The sequence below is a fragment of the Prionailurus viverrinus genome, chromosome C1 (assembly GCF_022837055.1).
Source record: "Prionailurus viverrinus isolate Anna chromosome C1, UM_Priviv_1.0, whole genome shotgun sequence".
Classification (NCBI taxonomy): Eukaryota; Metazoa; Chordata; class Mammalia; order Carnivora; family Felidae; genus Prionailurus; species Prionailurus viverrinus.
This window is the reverse complement of record NC_062568.1, coordinates 74045302-74071995: the sequence shown is the minus strand read 5'-3', so window position 1 is coordinate 74071995 and position 26694 is coordinate 74045302. Positions and strand designations below refer to the sequence as shown.

Below are 26694 nucleotides of genomic sequence, written 5' to 3'. Positions count from 1 at the left end.
TGATGAAGTTGATGGCATGTTTGCTTGTGGTTTTCTTTCTAGTTGGAGCAAGTAAAAAAACAAAATACCAAGGAAAACTTTTTAAAAGGAAAGCTGTGCTCGGTAATGAAGTAAATAAATGAATCTAAAGCAATTACTTTGAAATACTGTTTTTTGATCATCTTTACTGAGGTATAATTTACATACAGTAAAGTTCACCAGTTGTGTTTTCCAAAGTGGCTGTACCATTTTACATTCCATCCAACACTGTCATAGAGTTCCAGTTGTTCCAAATCCTTTACCAACCTTTGGATGTTGTCAGTCTTATTAATTCCACTCATTTTTATGGGTGTGTGTGTGTATGTATGTATATATATATATATATATATATATATATATATATATATATAGTAACACGTCACTTTGGTTTTAGTGATACCTCACTTTGGTTTTAATTTGCATTTCCCTGATGATGAGCATTTTTTTACATGCTTGTTATTTGTGTACCTTTGCTGAAGGATCTGTTCAGATCTTTTGCATATTTTTAAATATTGGATTGTTTTATTATTGAGCTGTAGGTTTAAAAAAAATATATGTTCTGGATACAAATCTTTATCGGACATATATCTTCGAAGTATATTCTCCGAGTTTATGTCTTGCCAATTTTCATAGTCCTAAAGTGTTTTTCAAGGACTAAAAGGTTTTCTGATGAAGCCGAATTTAGTTATCTTTTATTTAAGTGGTTCAAGTATTTTGTGGCTCGTCTAAGGAATCTTTGCCCAAACTCAGGTCACAAAGGTGATCTCTTCTATGTTTTCTTCTAGAAATTTTAAGGTTTTGTTTTTATGTTTGGGTCTGTGATCGATTTTGAGTTAATTTTGGTACATAGGATGAGGTAAGGCTGGAGATTCACTTTTTATGCCCCCCCCCCCCATATGTGTATCCAGCTGTTTAAGTACCATTTGTGGAAAAGACCGTTCTTTTTTCATCAACTACCGTGGTATCTTTGTAAGACCAATTGACCATATGTTTGTGGTTCCTGTTTCTGTGCTCTCTGTTCTGTTCCACGGATCTTTGTTTGTATCCTTTGTCAATATGGCAGTTTCGATTACTGTCTTTAAAATCAGGTAGTGTGAATTCTCCAACTTGGCTCTTCTGTAGAATTATTTGGCTATTCTAATTCCTTTGCATTTTTATATAAAGTTGACTATTAGCTTGTACATTTCTAAGAAAAACCCTCCAGGATTTTGACTGAGGTTGCATTGACTCTGTAGATGAATTTCAAGAGAACTGACATCATAACAGTATTGATTCTTCTGAATGATGAACATGGCATTGCTATTTATTTAACTCTTCAGTATCTCACAGAAATGGTTTGAAGTCAGGTCTTGCATGTATTTTGCTATATTTGTCCCTAAGTATATCATGATTTTTAGTGCTCTTGTAAGTGATAAAGAAAATAATTTACAACAGTCTTTTTCTTAGAGAAATACTATTTTTGAACAACCTCTTACTGCTTCATTGATACCCATGCAGAGAAAGGTGGTTTATGGTACGTCATTGCATTTTCAAAATGATGTCCTGTACTTGAAAACTATCTTCACGGCTTCTGTACTGTAAACAGCAGCCTTGGGTAAATGTTGAAGTTTACTATTCTGAGCTTGGTTCTTAAGTCTAGTCCTAAAGTAAATGGAGGCAGGTGGTAAGGGCATGATTAAGACCTAATGACTTGGCTTCCAATTTTCTGTCCTTAATGTTCTGTTCCTAAGGATGCTTTCCTTGCATGTGTCAGACGCTTGTTGACTTCAGCGGAAGGTAGCGTCCGTCTTTCCACGCCATCTACTCTGAGGGTTCCCTTTTATAAATGATACCCTTTACAAATATTACAATTCACTCAGTGCAGCACACACCTCTTGGGATTCTCAGAACCACGTAACTGTGTAACAATGTGGTTGTACACTTTAAATTGGGGCAAATGAAACTTCAGAGAATCCAGTTAGTATAAACTGTAGGCAGAAATCCTTAACATAAGAGTTTGCCATTCTTGGATAAAGAAGTGAGATGTGTACACACACACACGCGTGTGCGCACGCAAAATGGAATATTATTCAGCCATAAAAAAGAATGAAATCCTGCCATTTACAATACCTGGATAGAGCTAGAGAGTATTATGCTGAGCAAAAGAAGTCAGAGAAAGACAAATACCATGTGGTTTCACTCGTGGGATTCAAGAAACAAAACAGATGAGCAAAGGTGGGGAAAGAAGGTAGGCAAACCAAGAAACAGACTCTTAACTATAGAGAACAAACTGGTGGTACCAGAGGAGAGGTGGGTGGGGGATGGGAGGAATAGGTGACAGGGATTAAGGAGGGCAGTTGTGATGAGCACTGGGTGTTCCGTGCAAGTGTTGAATCACTGAGTTCTACTCCCCAAACTAGCGTTACACTGTATGTTAACTAAGTGGAATTTAAATAAAAACTTAGCAAACTTAAAAAAATTAAAAATAGTTTGCCATTCTTTCAAATTCTTGAGTGATTGAGAAATATTAGTACTTTTATCTAAATCTTTATCTAATGGTTTTTGCAAGAAATTAAAAGCTGCTGTTGCTTCCCCCCTCCCCCCTCTTCAGGACCAAAACTTTGTTACTTTTCTTTTCCTCCCCATGTTTTATTTGTATGATAAATGGTTAGCCCTGGACACTTTTAAAAGCGCTTCAATATGTGAATCCTGTTTGAGAAGGCATCCTTAAATAAGGTTTCTGGAATATGTAGTATGTGGAAGAGAAAGGTTTTATTCTTCTCATTTTTCAGATGAAGAAACAATGAGGCTTGTTTATACTCCCCTGCAGTTTTTAGAGGAAGAGTACTCTCCAGGGATTTTGTAAAAGTTTCGTGAAATCATAGGTTGTAACTATAGTCTTATAATGTAAGTCTGTATCTTTAAACATAACTGAAAACATTCCAAAGTCTTTGCCTAACAGGAATATGCACATTCTGTTTGTAGACCGAGTAAAGAGAGGGATTCGAGTATCCAAAGGAGGAACTACAATCTAAAGCAATTAATAAGCTTTACTGTACAGAGGAGCCACTTGGGGAATTTAAGACTGTGGATTTTTGAGTATCTGGTGGATTGTGTCAGGAGAATGTTTGCAATTTAACAAGCATCCTCGATTGTTTTAAATGCTAGTTTTTGGTCGTAAATATTTTAAGAAATGCCAGTCTTAAAGAAGGGAAAGCTTTGGCCCATGAGGGGAGAGAATGAAGATGTGAAGATTATTTCTAAGGTTTTCCAGTGTAAATCTAACCTTCCATCACTCTGACCAGTTCTTACATCCTCAACTTACAACTACTTAACACCGCTACATGTCCAGCGCAGTCAGGGTTCAATCTTTGCTTAGGACAACATGAGATACTAAACTTTATTAGAAGTATGACCTGACTATCAAATTTAATTAAAACAATTTTTAAAGTGGGGAAAAAATGATGAACTATGAAAAGGATTAAATAAGTTCAATTAATATTATCTATTAAGGAACGAATTGTAGGATGTTTTGTTTAGGAAAGACCTGTTGAACTAGAAGAAACTTTTGCTAGTCTAAATAAAGGAAATTATTTGGAAAAGTCTCATTAAAAGTTATTTTCAGTCTGAGGGTTGTAATGGAACACTTGGAAAGTTGTCCTCTCCTTTCCGACCAGGAAAATGATTTCATATTCAGAGCTGAAGAATGCTTCAGGGCTCTCCAAGAAACTATGGCTGTGGAATGAATCTGACATGCTTATTTTTCAAGTTTAGTTTAGTGCAGAAATGGCCAGCTTTTAAAGTTGGCAGATGGAGAAAGAAGAGTTGTACAGTATTAACTGCATGTTGCTACACTATTTAAAACCCCTTATTAACTTCCTGCTGTCTCTCATATGTCTCTCATAGGTCTCTTGTTGTCTCGTATGAGATGATTATTTGACATCCACCATTTTCTGTTCCAAGTTACATTTAGGTTCTTGCGCCATTATCGTTCATAAACTGTATTACTGGAACCCAGCTAAACCCATGATGTTACCAGCACATTTCCCATGCTTCTCTACTTTTGTTTCCTTGTACCCCCATCTGGAAAACTCCTCTGTCTCCTGCCTTTCACACTGACCCAGGGTATCTATATGCTGCATGCCCTTTAAAACTCAATTCAAAAACCACTTTTTCCAGCGAAGTTCCTTTGATCTTCTCCGTTGGAAGAAGCCATACCTTTCTTTGAACTTCCAGAGGATCACATATGGCTCTTACCGTATTCAGGATTGTATTACAGCAATGTCTGTTGTGTCTCACAGATCAGATTTAATGCTTTGGAATGGAATTTGTTTCATTTTGTGCTTTAAAAATTTTTTTTTAAATGTTTATTTATTTTTGAGAGAAACCGAGAGAGACAGAGACAGAGGGTGAGCAGGGGAGGGGCAGAGAGAGAAGGAGACACAGAATCTGAGCTGTCAGCACAGAGCCTAATGCGGGGCTCGAACTCGTGAACCATGAGATCATGACCTGAGCTGAGGAGGGACGCTTAACCAACTAAGCCACCCAGGTGCCCCTCATTTTGTGCTTTTTACACACTGTCTTGCATAATGTGTTTTGGATGAATGAAATAATAAAAGGATCAAAAATTTTTTAAACTTGGTATTTTTCATGTTAGTGTCAGGAAAGAGAGACCTGCTTGTGATAGCAAGATTTAAGGTGTTCAGAGGCAGGGGCTTCCTTAGCAAAAAGTTTTCTTCCAGTGATAACCACAGGGACCCTTCTAAGTAGGAGTGCAGCTGACACTCATTGCCTTTGGTAGTGGTTACACAAAATTAGAGTCTCAACTTGCCTTCTTAATCGTCTATAATTTTGAGTAGCTAGAGTCTTAATAGTTTTTCCTTATTTTCTCTAAATTCTCCTCTTTCTTCATACCCGTACTTTCTGTAGGTGCGAGAGTCTGATAGCCTGTCTGAAGTTCTAGAATTTGTTTCTGTCTTTTTGGGGGAAAATGGAATATGCATTTCCTTGGGGACTCTGGTACTCTTGATTTCTTGGGGGACGCTAGATCTCTTTGTGTAGACGTTGTTTTTAGTCGTATAAATGGTTGGCCCTGTGAGAGCTGAGGTGTTATGAGTTACCTTAGTCCTTCCTGCTTAGGAGCCTTGATTCAGATCTTGGCACCCCTCTGCAACCCCCCACACCCACGCCATCACACACACATACATACGTGTGCTATTTCTTGGCCTCTGCTGTACTTTGTAACTCATCTCTGTCTATAAACAATATTAAAAAAAAATTTTTTTTTTAAATTTTTTTTTTAACGTTTATTTATTTTTGAGACAGAGAGAGACAGAGCATGAATGGGGGAGGGTCAGAGAGAGGGAGACACAGAATCTGAAACAGGCTCCAGGCTCTGAGCTGTCAGCACAGAGCCCGACGCGGGGCTCGAACTCACGGACCGCGAGATCGTGACCTGAGCCGAAGTCGGCCGCTTAACCGACTGAGCCACCCAGGCGCCCCCCAAAAAATATTTTTTAAATGTTTGTTTATTCTTGAGAGACCGAGAGAGACAGTGTGAGCAGGGGAATAGGCAGAGAGAGAGGGAGACACAAAATTCGAAGCAGACTCCAGGCTCTGAGCTGTCAGCACAGAGCCCGGCGCGGGACTTGAACTCACAAACTATGAGATCATAACCCTGAGCCGAATTCGGACACTTAACTGCCCAAGCTATCCAGATGCCCCTATATACAATATGAATATGGTATTTTATTATGGTCTTTTTTTCTCCCTGTGAACTCATGTTAGCATTATCCCTTTTAGAGGGTAAACCCCTTGAGGACTTGGATTATTCCTGTCAACAGAGCTCTGAAGAGCACTTAGCACCAAGCTAAATTCTGCAAATTAGTACACACTAATGGCAATGATAGTGATTGTAATTATGGCTCACTTAGAGACCACAGTTTGCTGACTCAGCCTTGGGAAAGGGAGCCCAACTATTTTCAGCTTCTAGGAAGAAAAATCATTCAAGCATAGTGAGCTTATGTGCATAAAAGCAAAGTCCTTTAAATTTTCACTATCTAAAAATTACTGTAGGAGCAGAAAAATAAAACATTAATAACGGCATAATGATGGTGACCTCTGATTCATCCCTAAGGGTGTTTAAGCAGTTTATGTAGCTCTGCTAATAGACTACCGAAATAGAGCCAATGACCCTGTGACGGTCCCAGACGTGGGGACAAACTCGGCAGTAAGTGTGTCCCCCCATGAGCCATTCATTTCCCAGAGATTGCCTCGAGTTTCAGATGTCTTGCTATAATGTCTTTCCTTTAACTTCAGAATATTAAGGTGTAAGATAAACTTGAATGAAATTCTGTTTGATTTTGGAGCTGCTTATCCAATTTATGGAGTGGAAATGCTTCTGACATGCTTGTTGTAAGTCCAGCTGACACCAAATTAACCTCAATTAAGTAATTTCTCATGTAATTATACACATGGATAGAGAGGATGCAAAGGACCAGAAACGTTTTGCTAGATGAGTGGAGTGCCTAATTCCAGACTCTTAGGTAGAAAGGCTTTCAATGACAAACTTTATTAGGTTTAGATGGAGAAAGGAGGGCATGGAGGAAGGTTCCAAAGAAACAGTTCAGCTGGTTAGAACCTAAGGCTGCCTGTCTGTGTCTAATGAGAAAAGGCCATGTTGTAGCCTAGCTGATGAGTTCCGTTGACTGTGACTTCCTTAATTAACCCAGTATGTATATCCCTGCCCAGCCCCTTCACTGAGTTCCTTTAAGAATGGCCTGGTTTTCTGGTTTGGGTTGTCTTAGTCTTGAACCTTAGTTATTAAGTGGAATCCAATAAATGCTTTGCCTTTTCCTTTTCTGCAGAGCAGGCCTCTGCATAGGCAAGGTAACCTTCCTGGTGGCCAGTGAGGGGAGGCAGGAGGCTAGCTAGCATAAGCATTAGTAGATTGAATTAGTGAGAAATGTGTAATTATGGAAGTCATTAGGAGATACACCAGGAGAGATACCATAGAGGTTTATCCACAAATGTCCTTTAGCTGTGACATTAGTTTGAGCTAATTTATATCTAGCACAGAACCCACTGGGTATGTGCCCTGTACAGAGTGTTGACAATCTGTTTACATGCTTTTAAACTTTAAAAACTTGCCCCTAATTTATGAGAGACGTGACTTGTATAGGATTTTTAGAAGAAGTTTAATTTTTTGAACATTATTAAGTCTATGTGCCAAGTATTCTTCTTTGTACTGGAACTCAAATAGAACATGTTTCTACTCTTTTAAAAGCTTTTATTCTATCAAAAGCTAGATGAGCACATTTACTGTGGTATAGTAGAACAAGGATCAGAGAGTCAGAAAGCTTGAGTTTGAATCTTTGATCTGGTGTGTGTGTGTGTGTGTGTGTGTGTGTGTGTGTGTGTGTGTGTGTGTCTGATTTAAGGCAGATAATTTATCTCTGAACTTCACTTCCCCCATCTATGAAATGGAGTTAATATCTACTTACCACATAGGGAGGCTTGAGTGCGATAAGAGGTTTAAAGAATATGATAAACTGTAAAGTGTTACTGAAAGATAAGTCAACAATCTTTTAGAAACAAAAAGCACTGCCCCAGATGGAAAGGTAATTGTCTTCTTGGGTTTGCATTAATAAAGTCGTTTTTAGCAGGGAGAAGAAATTTTGAGATCATTACTGGAGAAATTTAACTCCTAGGTCTCTAATTTATTAAAATACTTGCAATTGACATAGCAGCTTAATGAGGATTCTGTGATTCTTGGATGTGAAGGTGACCTGGCTGTGACATCTGTCATCCCATTAATCCTTCACCACTCCTTGTGTGTCCCTCCCTAAGTTGTGCTCTTGGTCTAAGAAGAGCACCATCCTTGATAGAGGAGTGCCTTTCTTCAGTCAGAAGTGTATACGTAGCTGCATTCCCTTGCTACAGCCTCCAAACAAGCTCTCAAAGTCCATTTGGAGTAGAACGTAGGGTGTCAAGCTTGCAAGACTCCAGACACATCCAAATGAGGTACTGCACATGGCAGTCTGCCTTTCCTTGGGGGAAAAAGATTCTCTGGTCCTAAGGTTTGTTCCCTCCCAGTGCATTTTGTGGCCTGGTGTCCTGAATGTTAAGAGGTAACTGTGTACTCTTTGCTTTGAATGCTTCTGGGGAATGATTAAAAAGCCCCAGAGCAATTGTTATTTCCCATCCAGAAACGTTTCATGAAGAAAGTTTGATCACACAAAGAGATAAATGGCAGGAGGTCAAGATGGTGGTCATGTTATATAATTAGACATTTTGAAGGAAATTTGGATTTTATTTTTTTGTTATATATGTTTTTTGTTTGAGAGAGCATGAGTAGGGGAGAGGGGCACTGGGAGAAAGAGAGAAGAGACTCTTAAGCAGGCTCCATGCTCCGTGCAGAGCCCACTGCGGGGCTTGATCCCATGACTCTCAGATCATGACTTGGGCTGAAGTCAAGAGTGAGATGCTCAACTGATTGAGCCACCCAGGCACCCCCGAAATTAGTATTTTAAAAGCTCTTCCAAATGACATCAGTTCATATTGACAAATCACCATGATTAAAGAATACTTTTATCCCCAAGAATAATATTTCTGTATAATGGGACTCAAGTTATTAAGCTACTCGTGTCAGTGTGATGTTGGGCAAGGACGTAACTAGTTATTGAAAATCGCTCATGGGATAAGCAGACCTGGAGGTGAGGATGATGGAAAATTGCCAGCCAAGGCGTTTTTGGCTTTCAGTGCAAAACCCAAAATTCTAATATATAGAGGAAAAAACTGTTAATTTAAATAAATACAATGCCAGTAATCCTTCCAATGTCCTTCAAAGTAAATGTGTTTTGGCGAGGTGCTGATATTCTCCAGAGTAGTTACCCAAATTTTTTTATTGTGCAAACAGCCATATTGAAGACACGGGGCAGGCGGGGGCGGGGGGAAGAGGTTTGGTGAGCCAGATGCTGGATGTATAAATCAAATAGTAGCCCCTTTTGAGATTAGACAGACAACTCCAGGTTTTAGGAAAATGACTGGGACTTTCTTTGTATTCTTTCTCCATGCCAGTTTTATTTAAATCCCTGGATGGAGGCTTGAATTTTCTGAGTAGTAGATACAATGTAGACCTCCTATGTTGTGAAGCGTCAGGCTTCTTTATGTTCTGTTGTGGTTTTTTTGTTTTGTTTTGTTTTGGAAATAGATTAGTAAATTATTCAAACAAATGAAAATTGTGTAACAACAGCAAATTTTTGTAAGCGCATTGGAAAAAGTATGTATTAATTACAGACTTCTATAATTTCAGGGGAATAATTAAAAGGAAATACTTACAGGATCAATAAATGCATATTTGATAAAGCCCCTCTGGATCACGACAGTCTTGAGCAGAAAATGGAGAAAGGTGCATTTATTGATTGTCAAAAATGGGATTCACTAATTGAGTGGATGACAATATGTTACATGTGCTAGTCAACCAGATCTTGTTGTTTTAAAGGAAAAAAATACAGCTCTTCTGTTGTGAAGATATTATGTACAAGAACAATCATTAGACATCTCTCAGCAACTGTCCATAGATTTAAATGTCGGTCCTCAGGTAAATACCACATTGGTCAGAGTAAACTTAATGTTGAGTTTCCTGTGTCCGGGACCTTATATTTAGAGGTAGGAGGTATTTGCTATAGCACAACGGAACACAGTTTGAGTTGTTACTGGCCATAGGAATTTTAAATTTGGATAATTGGATTGTATTATTAAAAAGAGTAAGTTTTTCTGATATCCTGATATATCTCTGGCATTATCTATTGTTATACATAAGGTTGGATATAGTAACTGGCTTCTAGATGGTTTATCAGTTCATTTTTTGGAGTTTTTTTGTGATTATTTTAGTCTTCAGCTGGGCTATTGTTAAAGCCCTGTGGCAGTTGCCTCCTATCTGGCACCTTAGTGAAGTGATGGTGATTTAAAAACAAACAAACAAACAAACAAAAACAGAAAAAGAAAAAGGACTTTATACATAGACTATTGACACTAGAGATGTCAAATACCTGTGAATTGTTATTTAGAAGTTGCTCGCAGATTGGAAAATGGGGGGTGGGGGGAATAATTACAAACATGCTGATCTTTTTTGTTAACAGCTATGTTGAGAATCAGTTCATCTACTCTAAAATGTCTCCTGATCATCTTCTTAAATGTTTATTTATGTTGAGAAAGAGAATCCCAGGGGCCTGAAGTGGGGCTTGATCTCATGAACCATGAGATGATGACCTGAGCCAAAATCAAGAGTTGGATGCTTAATTGACTGAGCCACTAAGGTGTGCCCCCTGATCATTTTTAAATAAAGGGGAAATATGGACAGTTGTCTCACTACAAGTCCCTTCCATCTATTTTAAAGCATTTTAAATAACAATAAAATGTATGTTTTCACTAATGAGATGATCTTTTTGATAATAATGAGATGATCTTTAGAAAGGCTTTTCTATATCTATAAGCAAGAAGACTTGAGTGGACCGGGAAGGATGTTGTGGTTCCCTGTGTTGGAAATACACATGCTTGAACATGCTGGCCAGTTGTCAGTGTTGTGAAATACTAAAACTCCATTGTGGCATAAGCAATAATCAGGTTAAAAAGAACTACTAGAAAAGCATCTTTTCAGGTTGTCGTTGGAGGAGGCCCTGATAAGAATTGTTTTGATTTCATGATAAATCTTAGTTTTTCCTTTTAGTGCTGATTCATTTAAACTTTTTTTGTGTGTGAAGGGTAGCATACGTCCAGAGAAAGTTGTGAAACCTAAGAACAACACAATAAGTAGGATAAAGTCAACACCTGTATGACTACTACTTGGGTCAAGAGAACCTTGTGGCCTCTTCTGTCACTTGGAATTTCCCTTCCCCCACTTTGATCCCCTGTCATTTTTATGCTAATCATCTCTTCCTCCATCCCCTGGATGTATAGGTATGTATCAATAAATAAAATCACCTATGTATAGGTCCCTATTAAAATTTAATTTTGCCTGTTGTGTAAATCCATAGAAGTGAAGTCACATTCTTTTTGGCTCAACATCAGGTTTATAAGATCCATCCATATAGGAGAATATGGTACAGTTTGTTCATTTTCATTGGAATATAATGTACGATTATATGAACATAATACAAGCATTCATCCATTTTATAGTTTGTGGGCATTTGGGTTTTACCCAGTTTTTTACTGCTGCTTATTCTGCTTTGGACATTTACGGTCTGTAATACCTGATAACACATGGGCATGAGTTTCTCAAAGTGTGCTTCCATCCATAGCATCTGTATACCATTTGTTAGTAATGCAGATTCTCAGGACCCATCCCAGATCTGCATTCAAATACTATCTTGGAATATATATTATATATATTATATGCTTATCTTAGTGACCATGCTTTTGCTACAAATATTTCTAGGTTTTCTAATTTGGAACTACTTCGGGAACCCATTAATGATTATATACGTGCATATGTACTCATACAAAGATACACTCATTGAGTCTCTTAGCAATTGACCCATTCCTCATTTTTTGAAACAAATTAGTTTCATCCAGTTGGAGTCAAGTTTTTGGTATTTTTGAAAAATAACGTTCAAAAGAACTATTTGCCAATATTGAAGATAGTCCAAAAAATACGCAGTAGACAGAAGACCTGCCCAGAGAGGACGTGAATACACGTTGCGTGAAGCATCATTCTAGAATGAGAGCAGCGGAGCACTGAAGACATAGTGGACTGACTCCACAATAGGGCAGACGTGGGCTCAAATCCACTGCTAACACTGACTAGTTGTGTCGACTGAGTTTCTCTAAGCTTCGGTTTTCTTCTTTGCAAAGGGAGGATAATAACATTTACTCTAAAGATTCAAAACCATCAGTACATCAAGATCATCTGCAGGGTCACACTAGTAACTGTGAACGCATGTCAGCTGTGCATCAGCAGTATTAATCTGAGTGGGGTGGGTGGTCACACCTTCGTAGCCCTCATGCTTTTTACTTTTGTGCTTCCTGCAGGAACGATTCCAGGTGAAGAATCCTCCCCATACATACATTCAAAAGCTCAAAGGCTATCTGGATCCAGCTGTAACCAGGAAGGTAAGATGGATTTGTTTGCACTCTTTGCTGTCCCTTCCTCATTGGTGAGCGGGCGCCTCCTGCACTGGAGGGGACTTTCCTTCCTCTGCATTATAGCCTCTGCTTGAGCCTCCAGCAAGACAGCCACCATGAGGAAACAAAGAAGAAAGCCATCCTTCTCATGTAAGGAGGTGTTAAAAAGTGCTTTCCTGAGATGGGAGTCATGTACCTCGGATGGTTATTGAGTCACTGCCATTTCCAATCACACAGGGCTGCGAGTCCAGAGGTGTTAAGGCCCCTCAAAAAGCAGGCTTAGCAAAGGGAATACTTGTCTTTCGTGCTTTGGTGCATTTCCAGAGGCCTTGAAAAATCACTGTGGCTTTGTCATCCCAGCTGTGTGCTCATATCCTGTGTTGATGCTATTAGCAGCTTCCCCCGGGCCTAACCCTGCCCCTGGCCCCAAGAAGGTAGAGAGAGAATAGCTGATTCCGTTCTCAGCTGACTCTCTCCTTTTACAAACAAGCTGTGCTTTGTGCAGCCACACAATTGGTTTAAACTGATGCCTTGTGGTAAAGCATGTAGCCTGGCACAGCCCCGTGGGCTGGGATCGGTCCTGGGATGTCTCAGGGCAGAGCTGTCCTCGCTCAAGATGGGTACAGGCACTCTTCACCAGATAGCACTGGTTTTTGGTTGACCTTCCACAACTCCTGCTTTCAAGGCTGCAGCAACAATAACTTGAGCTGAATTCCCTCTGTTTCAGTGTGTGACTCATGAGAGAAGAAAGGCACACTTTTCCTAGTTGCCCACTGTTTCTAGGGCTCTTGTAATTCTTTTCAAATCTTTTTATCTTCTGTTTCCACTCTAAACATCTCCACCACCCCCATCCAAGAAAATCGAGCAAATGAGAACAGCTTTTACTTCCTTTTGGAAGTTTCCCGACCTTTTGTCCTGTGGTTAACATGAGATAAGCAGAAGAAATACAATCTAGGGGTGATGGACTGTAGACCTTTACTGTCAGCTAGATGCCATATGTGACTTGACTGTGGTGCAGACTCCTCTTCTAAGAATGTACCTGTCAAAGTATCATAATACCCCCACCCCACAAATATGGCTCACGCATGGTTCTTTTCTTAAAAGAGCCTCTGTCAGTCCCCCTGAATGAGTCTGTCCCCTCTTTCTTGTCTCCTTTTCCAAGGATATAGCAGCCTTCAGTTTCATCAGATTATAGAGGGTTAGATGAAGGCACCACCCCTCTTCCCCAACACAACCCAAAAAAAACCAGGAGAATTTTTTGGCTATTTCTTTTTATAGGGGCAGCAAGATTGTATTTTATTATTTTTAATTTTATTTATTATTATTATTTTTTAGAGAGTGTGTTGCCCATGCTAGTGGCGGAGGAGCAGAGAGAGAGGGAGGGAGAGAGTCTCAAGCAGGCTCCATGCCTAGTGCAGAGCCCAACACAGGGCTCAATGTCACGACCCTGGGATCATGACTTGAACCGAAATCAAGAGTCAGACACTCAACTGACTGAGCCACTGAGGCGCCCTAAGATTCTGTTTTAGAAATAATTTCAGAAATTCCCCAACTTCGGGATGCCTGGGTGGCTCAGTCAGTTAAGCGTCTGACTTTGGCTCAGGTCATGACCTCATGGTTCGTGAGTTCGAGCCCCGCCTCGAGCTCTGTGCTGACAGTTTGGAGCCTGGAGCCTGCTTTGGATTCTGTGTCTCCCTCTCTGCCTCTCCCCCACTTACACTCTATCTCTGTCTCTCAAAAATTAAATGTTAAAACAAATTAAAAAAAAAAAAGAAATTCCCTAATTTATAAACCTTCAGGCGGTGGCTCAGACCCTAGGATTAGGAACCCTCATGTTGCTAAGTGGGGCAGAAACGTTGGTGTTTATGCGTAGACTGAGTGCTCCTCTCATTTACAGCAAGTTCCATTCCCAATTACCTCAACATTTCTCAGATTCTTAGGAAAAAGGAGAGGATAAGAACACTCCTCGAGAATGCTTCTCTGAGCCCATCCTCAAGTTCTGTAAGAAGGAGATGTTTGGAGAGAAAAGGTGGCTTTCTCCTGGAAAAGGCCCAGTTCTCTTCTGGAACCATTATTCCTGAGCTAAGCGAAGAATGTAAAACAAATAAGCTGTTTAGAGAGTGTTTTGCTCCATTGCAAATAACTTCATAAAGGACAAAGATGAGGATATCTGTGTGGGCTGACCTTCACTCCTGACCAGAGGCCGGACCATGTGTTCACCTGAGTGGCCTGCTTTGGTCTGTGCCTTGCCTTTCAAGATCAGTCATTCTGCTGAGAAAAAGATAAAATGGATGTTGAATCAACCACCCTTGCACTTTCTGTCAGGAGCTGGCAGTAGGAAATGATCTTTTCCACTCAACTTAATGCTCATGCTTAAAGCCTGGAAAGAGGAAATTTTGCTTGGAATAAGGCACGGCTTGCAGTTAGAACAGGTTTGAGATTCTCAGCTGTACTACAGTGAGGAAAAGGGAAGATTTCAAATCGGGATTTTCAATTTTAGCCACTCTAGACTGAGTTGTCTTCCCTAACCTATGTCTGGAGAGCTTAAATACTTTAACTCACTTATCTTTTGTTCACATTGAATAGAAGATACTTAATTTGCTGTCTTGTAAGAACATTTCTTAAGCATATTCTGTTTAGATTTTCTGCTAAATAGTTTTAAGGGAAATCCTGGAGGGCAGGGAAGGAAGAGCCTAAATTCTATATCTCTGTGACCAGAACTCTGCAAAATAGCCTCCTCATTGAATACCAGGCGGTGCTGGTGTGTGATTTGGGGAGGTGCATTCATACATCGCATGGGAAAAGACCATGAAGAAAGGAGTGTGGTTCTCTGCAGGGTGTGCAGTTGTGAAATGAGACCTGTTGCGTGGATTTCCAGGGCTCCTCTGTGTGCTCATCCCTGGGCCTGCCTATAATGGAGAGGGCCAGGGGGAATGTTCCACACTACTCACTGATGGTACCTGGCTCCTTGTTGCTGCTCCCCACAAGCACATGGTTTTTGTGTGTGGTGTTTTGAAGCATTCTCAATACATTGTCATGGCACAGAGTGCTAATAGTCATTTCCTATGTGTTAGAGAGGTGGATGTCAAGGTTTCTCCATGGTCCCGAGTCCCACTGACAGTTACACAGCCCTCGAGAGAATATAATACAGGGACAAAGTCAGTTTGGTTTTCTCTGTTACCGTGCAGTTGTAAAACTGTAGTGCCTGCCATAGTAAATGCCTGAGAAATGTTATCTGTTACTGTTGTCGTTCCTGGTATCTCCTGGTGTTTTGATGGAGTTGCTCTATTTTGATGTATGCCTCTTAGCCCTTCAGCAGATCCTCTTTATACCCTATTGTGTCCTCGGTGCTACACAGGGTGCCCTTGTGGCTGATGATGAGCTTTCCCTGAGGACCAGCAAAGGCCATGGGGAACGAGTCAGAACTGTGCACAAAGCAAAGCTGGGAACGCTGAGTTGCTTTCTAAAAGGCCACATATGCAGATAGTCTGAGACTTGTGACTCTGACATGGGAATGGCCTCTCCAGAGCAGCCAGCAGGCCTGGGAATGGGTTCCTCAGCTGTGTGGCTGTAGACTCTGCCTCATCAGCGGTCCTCATTGCTGGAAACCTCTTCAGGAGACACCGGGTTTGGATGTCCCTCCAACTGATACATAACTCTTCTGTCATTTCTTAGGCCTTTCTTGACAAAAGAGGGGAGTGGCTCTTTTTTCATTGTTTTGGGAATGCTTTAATTTCATCTATCTCAATATACCCAGATTCTAAAAACCAAGAAGGTCTTTGGAGTTCTTTAAGGATGGCAGTCAGAGGAAACCGTCAGATTGTTGGCTTTCTTGGGGCCCTGGTGAGAAGCAGGTGGGGTAAAGGAGAAGAAGGTAACAGAAGTCCACCCTTACTGAGCAGGCTTCCAGTCTTCACCGGGATACCAGGTCCTTCCTGTGGCATGGCAGGGCCACCGCACATCCTCCCTTTCCAGCCTTCCTCCATTCCTTCCTGTCCTTGGATGCCTTCGTCTTTGGAACTGGATGAGTCTATTTCCACCACAGTTGTGGTAACAGAGGAGAAGGGTCCCTAATATCCTGAGCTAGAATTCTCACAGCCTTTTCTTGAAAACTGTGTAACATGCAGGTGGTTTGGATTTGTAGCACAGAGAGCATAGAACTCTTCTTAAAAGGCATGGTGTATCAAATGTCCTACTTCCAGAGTGGCCTAAGACTTTGGTTACTCTAAATAAATGTTTCAGTAGGAAATCGTGTTCCTGACAATGGATGTGCATTGCAACTCAGTGATACACGGGGATTATTTAGAGGTAAGAGGATAAAGAAGCATATGTTTACTAGCAGAGGGTGATTCATTGAAGAAAGAAAGACCTGAGGGGGTTCTAGAAGGATTGGTAGGGTTTTTATTGGCCAGGGAATGAGGAAGGACATTCCAAAAGTAGGAGAGACCTTCCAAATGAGGGCTCATAGGTAGAGGTAACTCTGAATGCTGACTTTTGGGAAATGTTACGCTCTATAGAAAATAACCTAACAGTCCTGAGATAGCTGCCTTAGAAAGACCACCTTGCAAGGGTGCTCTTAGTTGGCACTTGGGAACTTGCATTTCAGGAGAGTTCGTAACTTTCCCTGATAAGAAGGATTCGCTGTGCCTAAACTGTTCATGCCAACAATACGGTTTATGCTGACGGTCTTCTTTTTTCTTCCTGGGAGTCTGGACTTGTGGTATGTGCTAGGCAGAGAATGCCTAAGTGACCAGCTCTCAATAAAAACGCTGGCGGACAGCTTTTCTGGTGGACGGCATTTCACAAATACTATCATTTGTGACTCCTCTGGGAGAAGACTGTTGGAAGCTTGTATCTGTTTTCCTCTGGACTTGACCCCGTGCACCTTTCCTTTTGCTTAGTGTGCAATAAATCTTAGCCATAAGGACAACTGTATGCTGAGTTCTAGGAGGGAGTCTTAGGAAATCATTGAAACTGGGGGTGGGTGGGTAAGGGAACCCCAACACTTAGGTATTTTGGTGAATTTTGTAGGGTAGGGAAAAATAATGTACTTACTCAAAGACACCTAGTATATATGATGTAAGTAATTCTTCAGTCCTTTTGCACAAGCTAATTTTCATGATGAGAATAATTTGTGTGCTTTGCAAAAGGAAATGCAAGAGAAGCCCGCTTTAAGAGCAGAGATGTTTTCATATTGTGTTAAACAAGCGGCAGTTATAGCAGTTGATGAAATCTTTTTTGTGAGATTATGTGTTCTTGAATTACAGAAATTCAGGCGGCGTGTTCAAGAATCCACACAAGTGCTAAGAGAACTGGAAATTTCTTTAAGAACCAACCATATTGGGTAAGTGAGCCCGTTTAACATTTTAGCTTTAAGGCTTTTGGACACTTTACCAAAAGGCTGAATCATATCCAAAGAATTCAGCTTCCTTGTTGATCATTACAGATTAAGAGACTGAGGTTTAGATGGGCGGAGCCTTTGTTAGTACTTTAGCTGCTATCAGTAGAAGCAGGACAGACTGTCTTTGATTCGGATATTAATAACAATCCTAAAATTCTTTGCTTGGATACAGTGATAGTGCTTGGTCTCTTGTGTGTGTAACAATTCCTGGCAAATCAGGAACTCACAAACAAGTAATGTATCCTGGGATCCTGGAGGATCTCTCAGGGAAGTCTTGCACCTGGTTAGTTGAAGCTGCTTCATTGTGCTTTCTTCAGCTCCAGAAGGGACAAGAAACTGGAATGATGTCACCTGACGCCCCTCATTGCACTTAGGTGTTCTGAGTATCTCTGTCCTGCATCCCTAGACTTCAGGACCAGGAGTGTAAATCCACTCCGGAAGATAAAGTTGGGAGAATCTTAACACTAAGCATTTCTGGGAATTTTGCATGCGACTTGCCTCTAGCGAGTACAACTGTATTGCATTCTCCCTTACTCCTAGAATGGCATAATTGTACAGTACCTTAGAATAAGAGGATTCATCTCCAAGGCAGAATGATATCAGATATGCTCTTTTGCAGCTTTAGTTCTTCGGACATACCTGTTTAACACCCAGCCAGTTATTTAGCCCCTCTGTGTTTTGATTCTTTAAATTTAACAGAGAGAAGATTATAGACTTTAGATCTTTCAGGATTTTTTCCTGCGACATTCTTTGCAAGTCTATTGGAAATGAAGTTTTGTATGTATGTTACATTACAGTTTTGCAGATTATTATGTAAAATAAATACACTCCAGCAATAATAGTTTACTTCTACTTCAGGCTATGCTTTGGTATAAGCCATTCAAATGGTTCATTTCCACAGTTATTTCAGAATAGGCTTTTTAAAAAAAATTTTTTTTATGTTTTTATTTATTTTTGAGATACAGTGTGAGAGGGGGAGGGGCAGAGAGAGAGGGAAACTCAGAATCCAAAGCACGCGCCAGGCTCTGAGCTGTCAGCACAGAGCCGGGCACAGGGCTCAAACTCACGTACTGCGAGATCATGACCTGAGCCGAAGTCAGATACTTAACTGACTGAGCCACCCAGGCGCCCCAGAATAAGCTTTTTTTTAAAAAAATTTTTTTTTCAACGTTTATTTATTTTTGGGACAGAGAGCATGAACGGGGGAGGGGCAGAGAGAGAGGGAGACACAGAATCGGAAACAGGCTCCAGGCTCCGAGCCATCAGCCCAGAGCCCGACACGGGGCTCGAACTTACAGACCGCGAGATCGTGACCTGGCTGAAGTCGGACGCTTAACCGACTGCGCCACCCAGGCGCCCCCAGAATAAGCTTTTTTAAATTGCAGATAATGCAAGGTTGATTTATCGGTGATGAAGCTTGGGTGAGAATGTTCATTTCCTAAAGGATAACTGCACATTTGTAACCTTGAGAATGAAGTATTTGGAAAATGAACTGATTTCTAAAGTTGATAATCACTTTGTCCAAGAAAATGGACTGTCAAGCAGTGGGTCATAGAATCATGGTATTAGAACTGGAAGAGAAGTTAAGGATTACCTAGTTCTTCATTTACAGATGAAAAACATTCAAGACCAGAGAAGGTGAGTAACTCCTATAAAGTCTATGGCTGTACAGCCAGGTGCTGTGGTTCAAAATGCCGTGTTCTGTTTCTTACATAGTCTAATCTGACAGCTCTTTCCCTGAAAGGAAGTAAGGTAATCAGGGCCCTGGGATCAAAGCAATGAGGCTTGTCTTTTGGGGGTGAAAGTGGTGGTGATTTAATACAGTTGGGCATCCAAGCTTAGGAAACTCAAATACTTTCCAATATTTACAGATCAGGAACTAGATTCCATTTGGGAAGGTCCAACCCTGGACTGTTGGCACTTCTTCTTGACTGACAATGGTAGAATGAGCTGCAGCCAGGGTTTCTGCAAATTGTCAAAGAGCATTGCTGAAATAATGTGAAATTGACCATCAAATACCAAAGCAAGACAATCCTTCTGATACAAAGTTGGCTGAAGAGAAGAGCCTGGGTTGGGCTGGAGCCAGTGCAAATCTGCAAGCAATCCGAGTAGTTTGCTGTTTAGGATACTATAGGCATGTTGAAAGATTCTTACATTTCTTTCATCTTTAGCATCTGAAGTTTCCCTTTGTCTACCACCTATTGTGTGAGACTTTGTGAAAGCTTTGGCTCGAGCAGCAGAAAAATTCATGGCGGCTCATTTTCTGGTTGCATACAACCATTTTTTGGCTTCTCCTTATATGGAATGAAGCCACGCACCAGGGCTTTGACCTATCTTGACTGTCCTGAAAACCCGAACTTGAACTGGACTCTTCATTATGGAAACTAACTGGCTTGACCTCATTTGATTGGAAAGTCTTTTGAAGAATTACTCAGTAATGTGAAAATCACCAATTATTACAGTGAGGAATTCTTGGAATGCAGTGTGCTATATAAGGTATTCATAGATTTTATTACCCTTTATTGAGGTACCATAATAGAAGAATAATTGGGTGTCCATTGTCTTATGGAAAAAGAGATCTTGGTTCAGATTTTTGCTGTGCTCTTGATTAGTTATTAAATAAGTTATTTAGATAAGTTGCATAAGCTCTTTGTACTTACTCTGTGACCTAAGTTAACTTCTTATCTATAAAATGAGGATATTATTTACCAATATGAATGTTGTAAGGTTAAATGAGATAACTTATGAAAGACCTAATATAGGCTCTAATACATAATAGTTACTCAAAATATGATAGCTATTATTGTTAGGCTTATTGAAAATAATGTTTAATAATAATTCAATAATATTATTTTACCTCTAAGGAATTCCATGCAGAGATTGTTACTTTCTCTGTCTAAAATGACCCTGACACCTAGGAAATTGTGATTCCCAGAAATTAAAAGGAAGAATTACATTTAAAATCTACTTGTCTTGTAAAGGTTATTCTTGGCACATGCTTGTATTTTAAGCCTAAAGTCTGAGACTTTGCTGAGATAACATTCCAAGGTACAGCTTTGTCCAGCAAAGGGTTTGTTCTGAGGTGTGATATAAGCCTAAAACTGTATAAATGGAAGCAATCTTCTGAGAAAGAAAATTAATTTTCTTTGAGCCAAATTGAAGTAAGAATTGGACTAGAAGTAATCTTATTCACTTACTCTTAGGAACTATAGTAATAGAGAAAAATTGGATTATGACTTATCCAAGCCCTTGAAATGACTTGAAATACCCTTCAAAGGAGCCAAGTACCGTGAGAACACTTTGGCTATGCAGTGTGAGTAGGCAGAGATATCTGTGGTGGTATTTTGGATGTCAGGGTGATAAGATTCAGGTGGTGGTCGTGGTGGTGAGCTGGGTAGGTTTATGGGCTTTATTCCTGGTACTGAGGTATAGGTTCTGTCTCTTTGCAGGTACTTTATTGTAACAAAACTCTCCATTAAGAGAGAAAATTACTTTTCATCCTGAGTGCAAGAACATAGATGTACTGAAAGATGCTCATTTCACTTTATCTCATTGGAGCTGCAAGAATGGGCATGCAGTTGTGGGAGGAATGTGTCAGTTGGCAGGGAGAAGATTTGTGGAAAGGGGAAGGAGCCCAGAAACTGCTCAGTGAAGGTCTTTTCTCCTGCAATTCCCAGAATCTTGGTGAACAGGGTCTGGCTGGGCCAGGCCAGTGAAAAGAGAGAGAAGAATAACTAAGGCTTTTAACAGGTGTACAGTTGATTTGGGGTGTGTGTATATATCAAACTGTGCTATGATTAATTCATTTTTAAGTGTTGATTCTTAGAAATCCTAAAGATTATGATCTTGTCATTTATTAAATATGTTCATTGTGTTATTTCTTTTCTTTTCTTTCTTTTTTTTTTTGTGTGTATGTTTATTTTTGAGAGAGAGTGGCAGAGCACAAGTGGGGGAGGGGCAGAGAGAGGAGACACAGAATCTGAGGCAGCCTTCAGGCTCTGAGTTGTCAGCCCAGAGCCCGATGCGGGGCTTGAACCCATGAACTGTGAGATCATGACCTAAGCTGAAGTTGGATGCTTAACCGACTGAGCCACCCAGGCACCCCATCATTGTGTTATTTCTTACAAAAATCTTTTTATTATTGCCCTTTACCTCTGAGCCCCTGTTTATAGATGAGGAAAGTTAGAGTCAGTTACTAATTGTCTTGCTTCAGTCCACACAATTGAGAAGCACTGCAATTTGAACCTTGATATGTCCAAACATAAAGTCCATTATCTGAACCAGCAGTTTTTAAATTTTTTTGATTTCAGGATTCCTTTGCTCTGAAATTATTTTGAACCTTAATACGCTTTTGTTTGTGTGGGTTTTATCTCTTAATGTTTACCATATTGGAAATTTAACTGATGAATTTTCACTTTGCTTATTTAATAAAATTTAATTTTTATTTTAAAGTAAATATTTAATAAATACAAAGTCGTAAATACAAAATAATAAACATAGCACAAACAAGATATTTTGTGAGAAATATCTATTTTCCAAAGCAACAAGAAAAAAATAGTAACAGGAATGGCATTGATTTACATTTTTATAAATTTCTTTAATGTCTGATTAATAGAAGGCAGCTGGATTCTGACTTTTTTGTCTGCATTTGATTTGTGGTAATATGTTGTATATGTATGTGAAGATGTACATGAAGAAAAACCGGCCTTACACACACATATGCACTTGAAAAAAGGAGTTTTAAATAACCTGCAGATAATTGTGGATATTCTTCTTTCATAGTATACCATCCTTCAATGAATGAGTGGTAATTTCTTTGTAGAATCTGAAAGAATATCAATGGGTTTTTGTACTTGGTTAAACTAAAATTCACTGTGGGTTTTTTTTTTTTAATGTTTATTTTGAAAGAGATAGCACGATCTGGGGAGGGGTGAAGAGAGAGGGAGAAGGATCTGAAGTGGGCTTTGCGCTGACAGCAGTGAGTCTGGTGTGGGTCTTGAACTCAGGAACTGTGAGATCATGACCAGAGCCAAAGTCAGACCGTCAACCGACTCAGCCACCCAGGTGACCCCACTGTTCTGTCTTGAAAATTGAATGGGTCGTTCCACCCAGGCATAATTAGGGTAACATCATGAATTGGTTATTTGGAAAATATGGTTTCACTGAGTTTTTCTGATCTCTCAAAGATCGAGACATTTTATTCTACAATATGAAAACATTCACATTCATTAATAATTATCAGTGTAATCTGAATATACTTTAAGGATTGGGGAGTTGTCAAGTTTGTGGTGGGGAATACAAGTGTTCCAGAATTTTTAGTTTTTGTTTGAAACCTCATATTTTATAATGGACAACAAATCCTCTCAGTTGTTTTCCTTGAAACGATACGCTCACTTCATTCACTTTTGAGAAAATGTCTGCCAAATACCCAAGACAGAATAACTGTATTTGTTAGTCATTTTATGTTTCATGTAAAAAAAAAAAATAAATAAAAAATAAAGAACAACAAAAAAACCCAACAGCAACTTGTTCAGTTGGTGTCTCAAAAAACTGCACAAGTGCTTTTCCTGGAGTCAGCCGTGGCACTTGAGGAAAGTAGGGGAGAGAGGTTTATGTGGGCTTTCCATTTTGTTAGATAGAAAATTAAAAAGATACAAACTCATGGCACAAGCTTTAATAAAATCAGTATTTTTTTTTTATTGCTTCCTTAAGGACAGTTTAAAGTGAAGCTGACTTTTTTCTCTCCCAAGTGCTCTGGGTGAAGAACACTAAATAGGTGTATTTTCTGCCAGTCGCAGTTTTCTCCACCATTTATTTTGTACCATCAGTGTGGGTGTCAGCACTGTGGCAAGCAATTACTATCTTAATATTTTTGTGAAAACAGTTTTAACTTCCCAAACCCCTCAGAGGGTCTCAGGGACCCCTAGTGATGTGTGGGCTGCACTAAGAACCAGTTTGTGACACTGTCTTGAAGAATAGATTTGGCAGCTGATGGTTTATCTGAGTGATGCTTACCTTCTTTCTCTTGCTGCTTGTGATTTTTTTGCATGATTTTTCCTCAACTGCAGTTTCCGCCATGTATTAGGAGCACCTCCAAAAGGACACTGGCAAAGGGAATTCACCACTGTCCCTTATCTTGTGATCTTGGGTCTGCTTTGTTTAATCTTAGAAATTTGGAGCCAAAAAGGTCCCTTGAGACTTCACTTTCTAGATCAGAACAATGAGTTTCTAAAGTTGGCCGGGTTCAGGGGTGGGGTGAGGAGAGTGGAAGCAGAGAGAAACGAGCAACTCTGAAACAACTTGAACCTGTCTATGATAAAACAGTAACTGTTGACATCTGCACATAGATTCCTTCCTTGAGTAAGAGTTTTTTTCAGAGCTCTTTTTCCTTATCATGGTCTCTTCCAGCTCCTCAGCAGCTGATTTGGAATTTGCCTAATTCAAATTTACAACATATGGTAATTACACTGAATCTGTGGGGGTACTCAGTGATGCATGCTATCAGAGTCAGAAATAATTCTTGTTTCCAGAACCTATAATCATCCAATTTGAAATGGTGTGCATGTTGGCAACATGTAAAACAAAACAAAAAAACTATATAATATGCACAGAAGTGAAAAATGGAAATAATTTTTTAGAGGAACCCTAAATTTATGATATGTCATTGCAGGATCATGTATGTGAATCTGCACAGTAGGGCTTCCATTTTTTTTATGCCTTTAAGTTAAAGATACTGCTTTGAAATTTGCCCAGTTTTCATCTTTACCCATTTTGTTTGTATACTGTTTCCTCTCAGAAGTTCACTCTCACCTCTGTTCTCTCCTCCACAGTATATCCCAAGTGTAGAGGGGCTAGGAATTGATAAGAGAGGGGAAAAAGTGAAGACTCTTTTGTTTTTTTTCCCCTGTAAATGCATAGCCTTTTTGCTGAAATGACTTGGCTAACCTTGGATCGTTTGGCAAAGAGGATAAGGAGGTCAACCATGGTGGATTTAAAAAGTTTTTTTTTTTAATTATTATTCAGTTTATTTATTTTAAGAGAGAACGTGTATGTGTACGTACAAGCATGGGGAGGGGCAGAGACAAGGAGAGACAGAATCCCAAGCAGGTTCCACATCATCATCGCAGAACCTGATGCAGGGCTTGAACTCATGAACTGTGGGATCATGACCTGAGCCAAGATCAAGTCGGATGCTTAACCAGCTGTGCCACCCAGGTCCCCCCACTGTGGTAGATTTTTATCTTACTCTTCCCTAAATCACCTAGGGGTGTCTGGGCCAGATCAAAGACCCAGGGAAGATCTCAGGGTTTAGAAAAAGAGATTAACCTCATGAAATTAAACCTCTCAGAGGCAGGAATTGTTACACTCTAGCCGACTTGTTAGCAACTGTGCAGTTTGTTCCTGCCTTTCACTGTGAAAATTGTTTTTAAGGCACTTATACTCAAAATCAGCAACTGGGGCTGGAGGCATCCATAATAGCATTGGATTCAAGGAAGAGAAGCTAGCTAAATAGTCTTTATCCCTGCATGAAAATTCCTGCATGAAATATTAGTACTTTGAGTCAAGAGAATTGTGGCTCCTGCTGTGCGTGGCTCGCTCCCTCCCCTCCCTCCCTCCCTCCCTCCCTCCCTTCCCTCCCTCCCTCTCTCCCTCCCTTCCCTCCCTCCCTCCCTCCCTCCCTCTATTTTATTTAAACATTTTCTTATCTGTGAGTCATTTGCCTCCCATTTAGTTTGTGGCTAAAATCCCTGAGTTGGAAGTGCTGGTGGTTAAGGCAGTGATAGGTCCACAGGGTGTCTTGGACCATCTCTACTCTTTAGAGGCTATGTCTAGAAAATCAACCAGAAGGAACTACAATAGTCGTTGTTCTCAGCTCCTACACTGGAGTGTTTTTATAAGCCACTGAGATAGAAAGTGTAGAATTGAGATTGCTCTGTATCATCTGGAGTGTATGGTGACTCTTCATTCTAAAATGAAGACCTCCGTGCCCAGCCCCCGGGATTCCTGCTGCATGCCTGCCATTGAGGGCCAGTTTCAATCACCCAGCCAGAGCTCACAGGCCAGGCCACTGGAGAGGCCTCGGAGAAGCTAAGAGGCTTGAGTTTCCAGAGCAGCTAGTCAGCGGATTTCCATAGTGACTGCCAGCCTTGCTTTAGTGTCCTACCATTTATAAAAAGAAAACTTATTTACTATTTCTAGGCTTCTAATTATTTGCACTTAAAAATGTACAGTGCCTCCTGAGATCTAGCTGTAAAGGGAGAATAATTAAAATAAATCAACTGAAAGTATCCAGAGGCAGAAGCCAGGAGAGGCTGTATGTGGTGGTTTTGAAGCCTGACAGGTGGCCAGCTCTTTTAGTTTTTGTCAGCTCTTTTTTTTTTTTTTTTAAACGTTTATTTATTTTTGAGACAGAGAGAGACAGAGCATGAACGGGGGAGGGGCAGAGAGAGAGGGAGACACAGAATCGGAAGCAGGCTCCAGGCTCTGAGCTGTCAGCCCAGAGCCCGACGCGAGGCTCGAACTCACGGACCGCAAGATCGTGACCTGAGCTGAAGTTGGACGCTTAACTGACTGAGCCACCCAGGCGCCCCTTGTCAGCTCTTAAGAGACCCAATGGGTGGTGTTCCTTTACTTTCCTCTCTAGGTATCTTTTTGATATTGTTTGCTTATATGTGGCTGTGTTAGGTGCATACATTTTGTGATAGCCTGCCAGAGACACTTGGGAGAAAATACGAGATAAGCTGCCTGCTTTTCCTACCTTGCTGCCTCCGGGGGCTACCTGCAGACCTGAGTTTGCATCATGGAGATGAGAGGAATACAACAAAGAATGAGCTTGAGGATAAAGGAAAAAGGCCCCAAACAGAATTTAAAAACAGGCATCCTGAGTCCATCAGATTTTTTTTTTCTTCAGTCAAGACGAAGATATTAAGGGATTTTTCATCCTTAACAATACCCGTACGATTGTCGGTCCTGTTGTTATAACAGCTTTCGAAACTAGCTTCTAGAGTAGCAATCGTGTCCAGAGCTGGTGGGCCTGTTTTTTGCTTGGTGTTTTTGGAGGAAGGAAACCAGTTTTGGAACGCATGTGGGTGATGTACCTCAAGTCCCATTTCTGTGATAGTAGCAGACTTTTTTACTTACTTGTCAGTACCTAGTGAAGGCTTATTAATCAG

At 40.3% G+C, this 26694-nt stretch overlaps 1 protein-coding gene across 6 annotated transcripts in view; it reads left to right on the top strand.

The window, feature by feature from the left end:
• The window catches only part of FMNL2 (formin like 2), a 311789-nt gene that overhangs the window by 194218 nt on the left and 90877 nt on the right, over positions 1-26694 (top strand). For all 6 annotated transcript variants that reach the window (XM_047870896.1, XM_047870891.1, XM_047870893.1 and 3 more), the window contains exons 3-4: positions 12028-12108; positions 17388-17464. In XM_047870896.1, coding sequence (XP_047726852.1) covers positions 12028-12108; positions 17388-17464 — 158 coding nt within the window. The remainder of the gene's footprint in view (positions 1-12027; positions 12109-17387; positions 17465-26694) is intronic.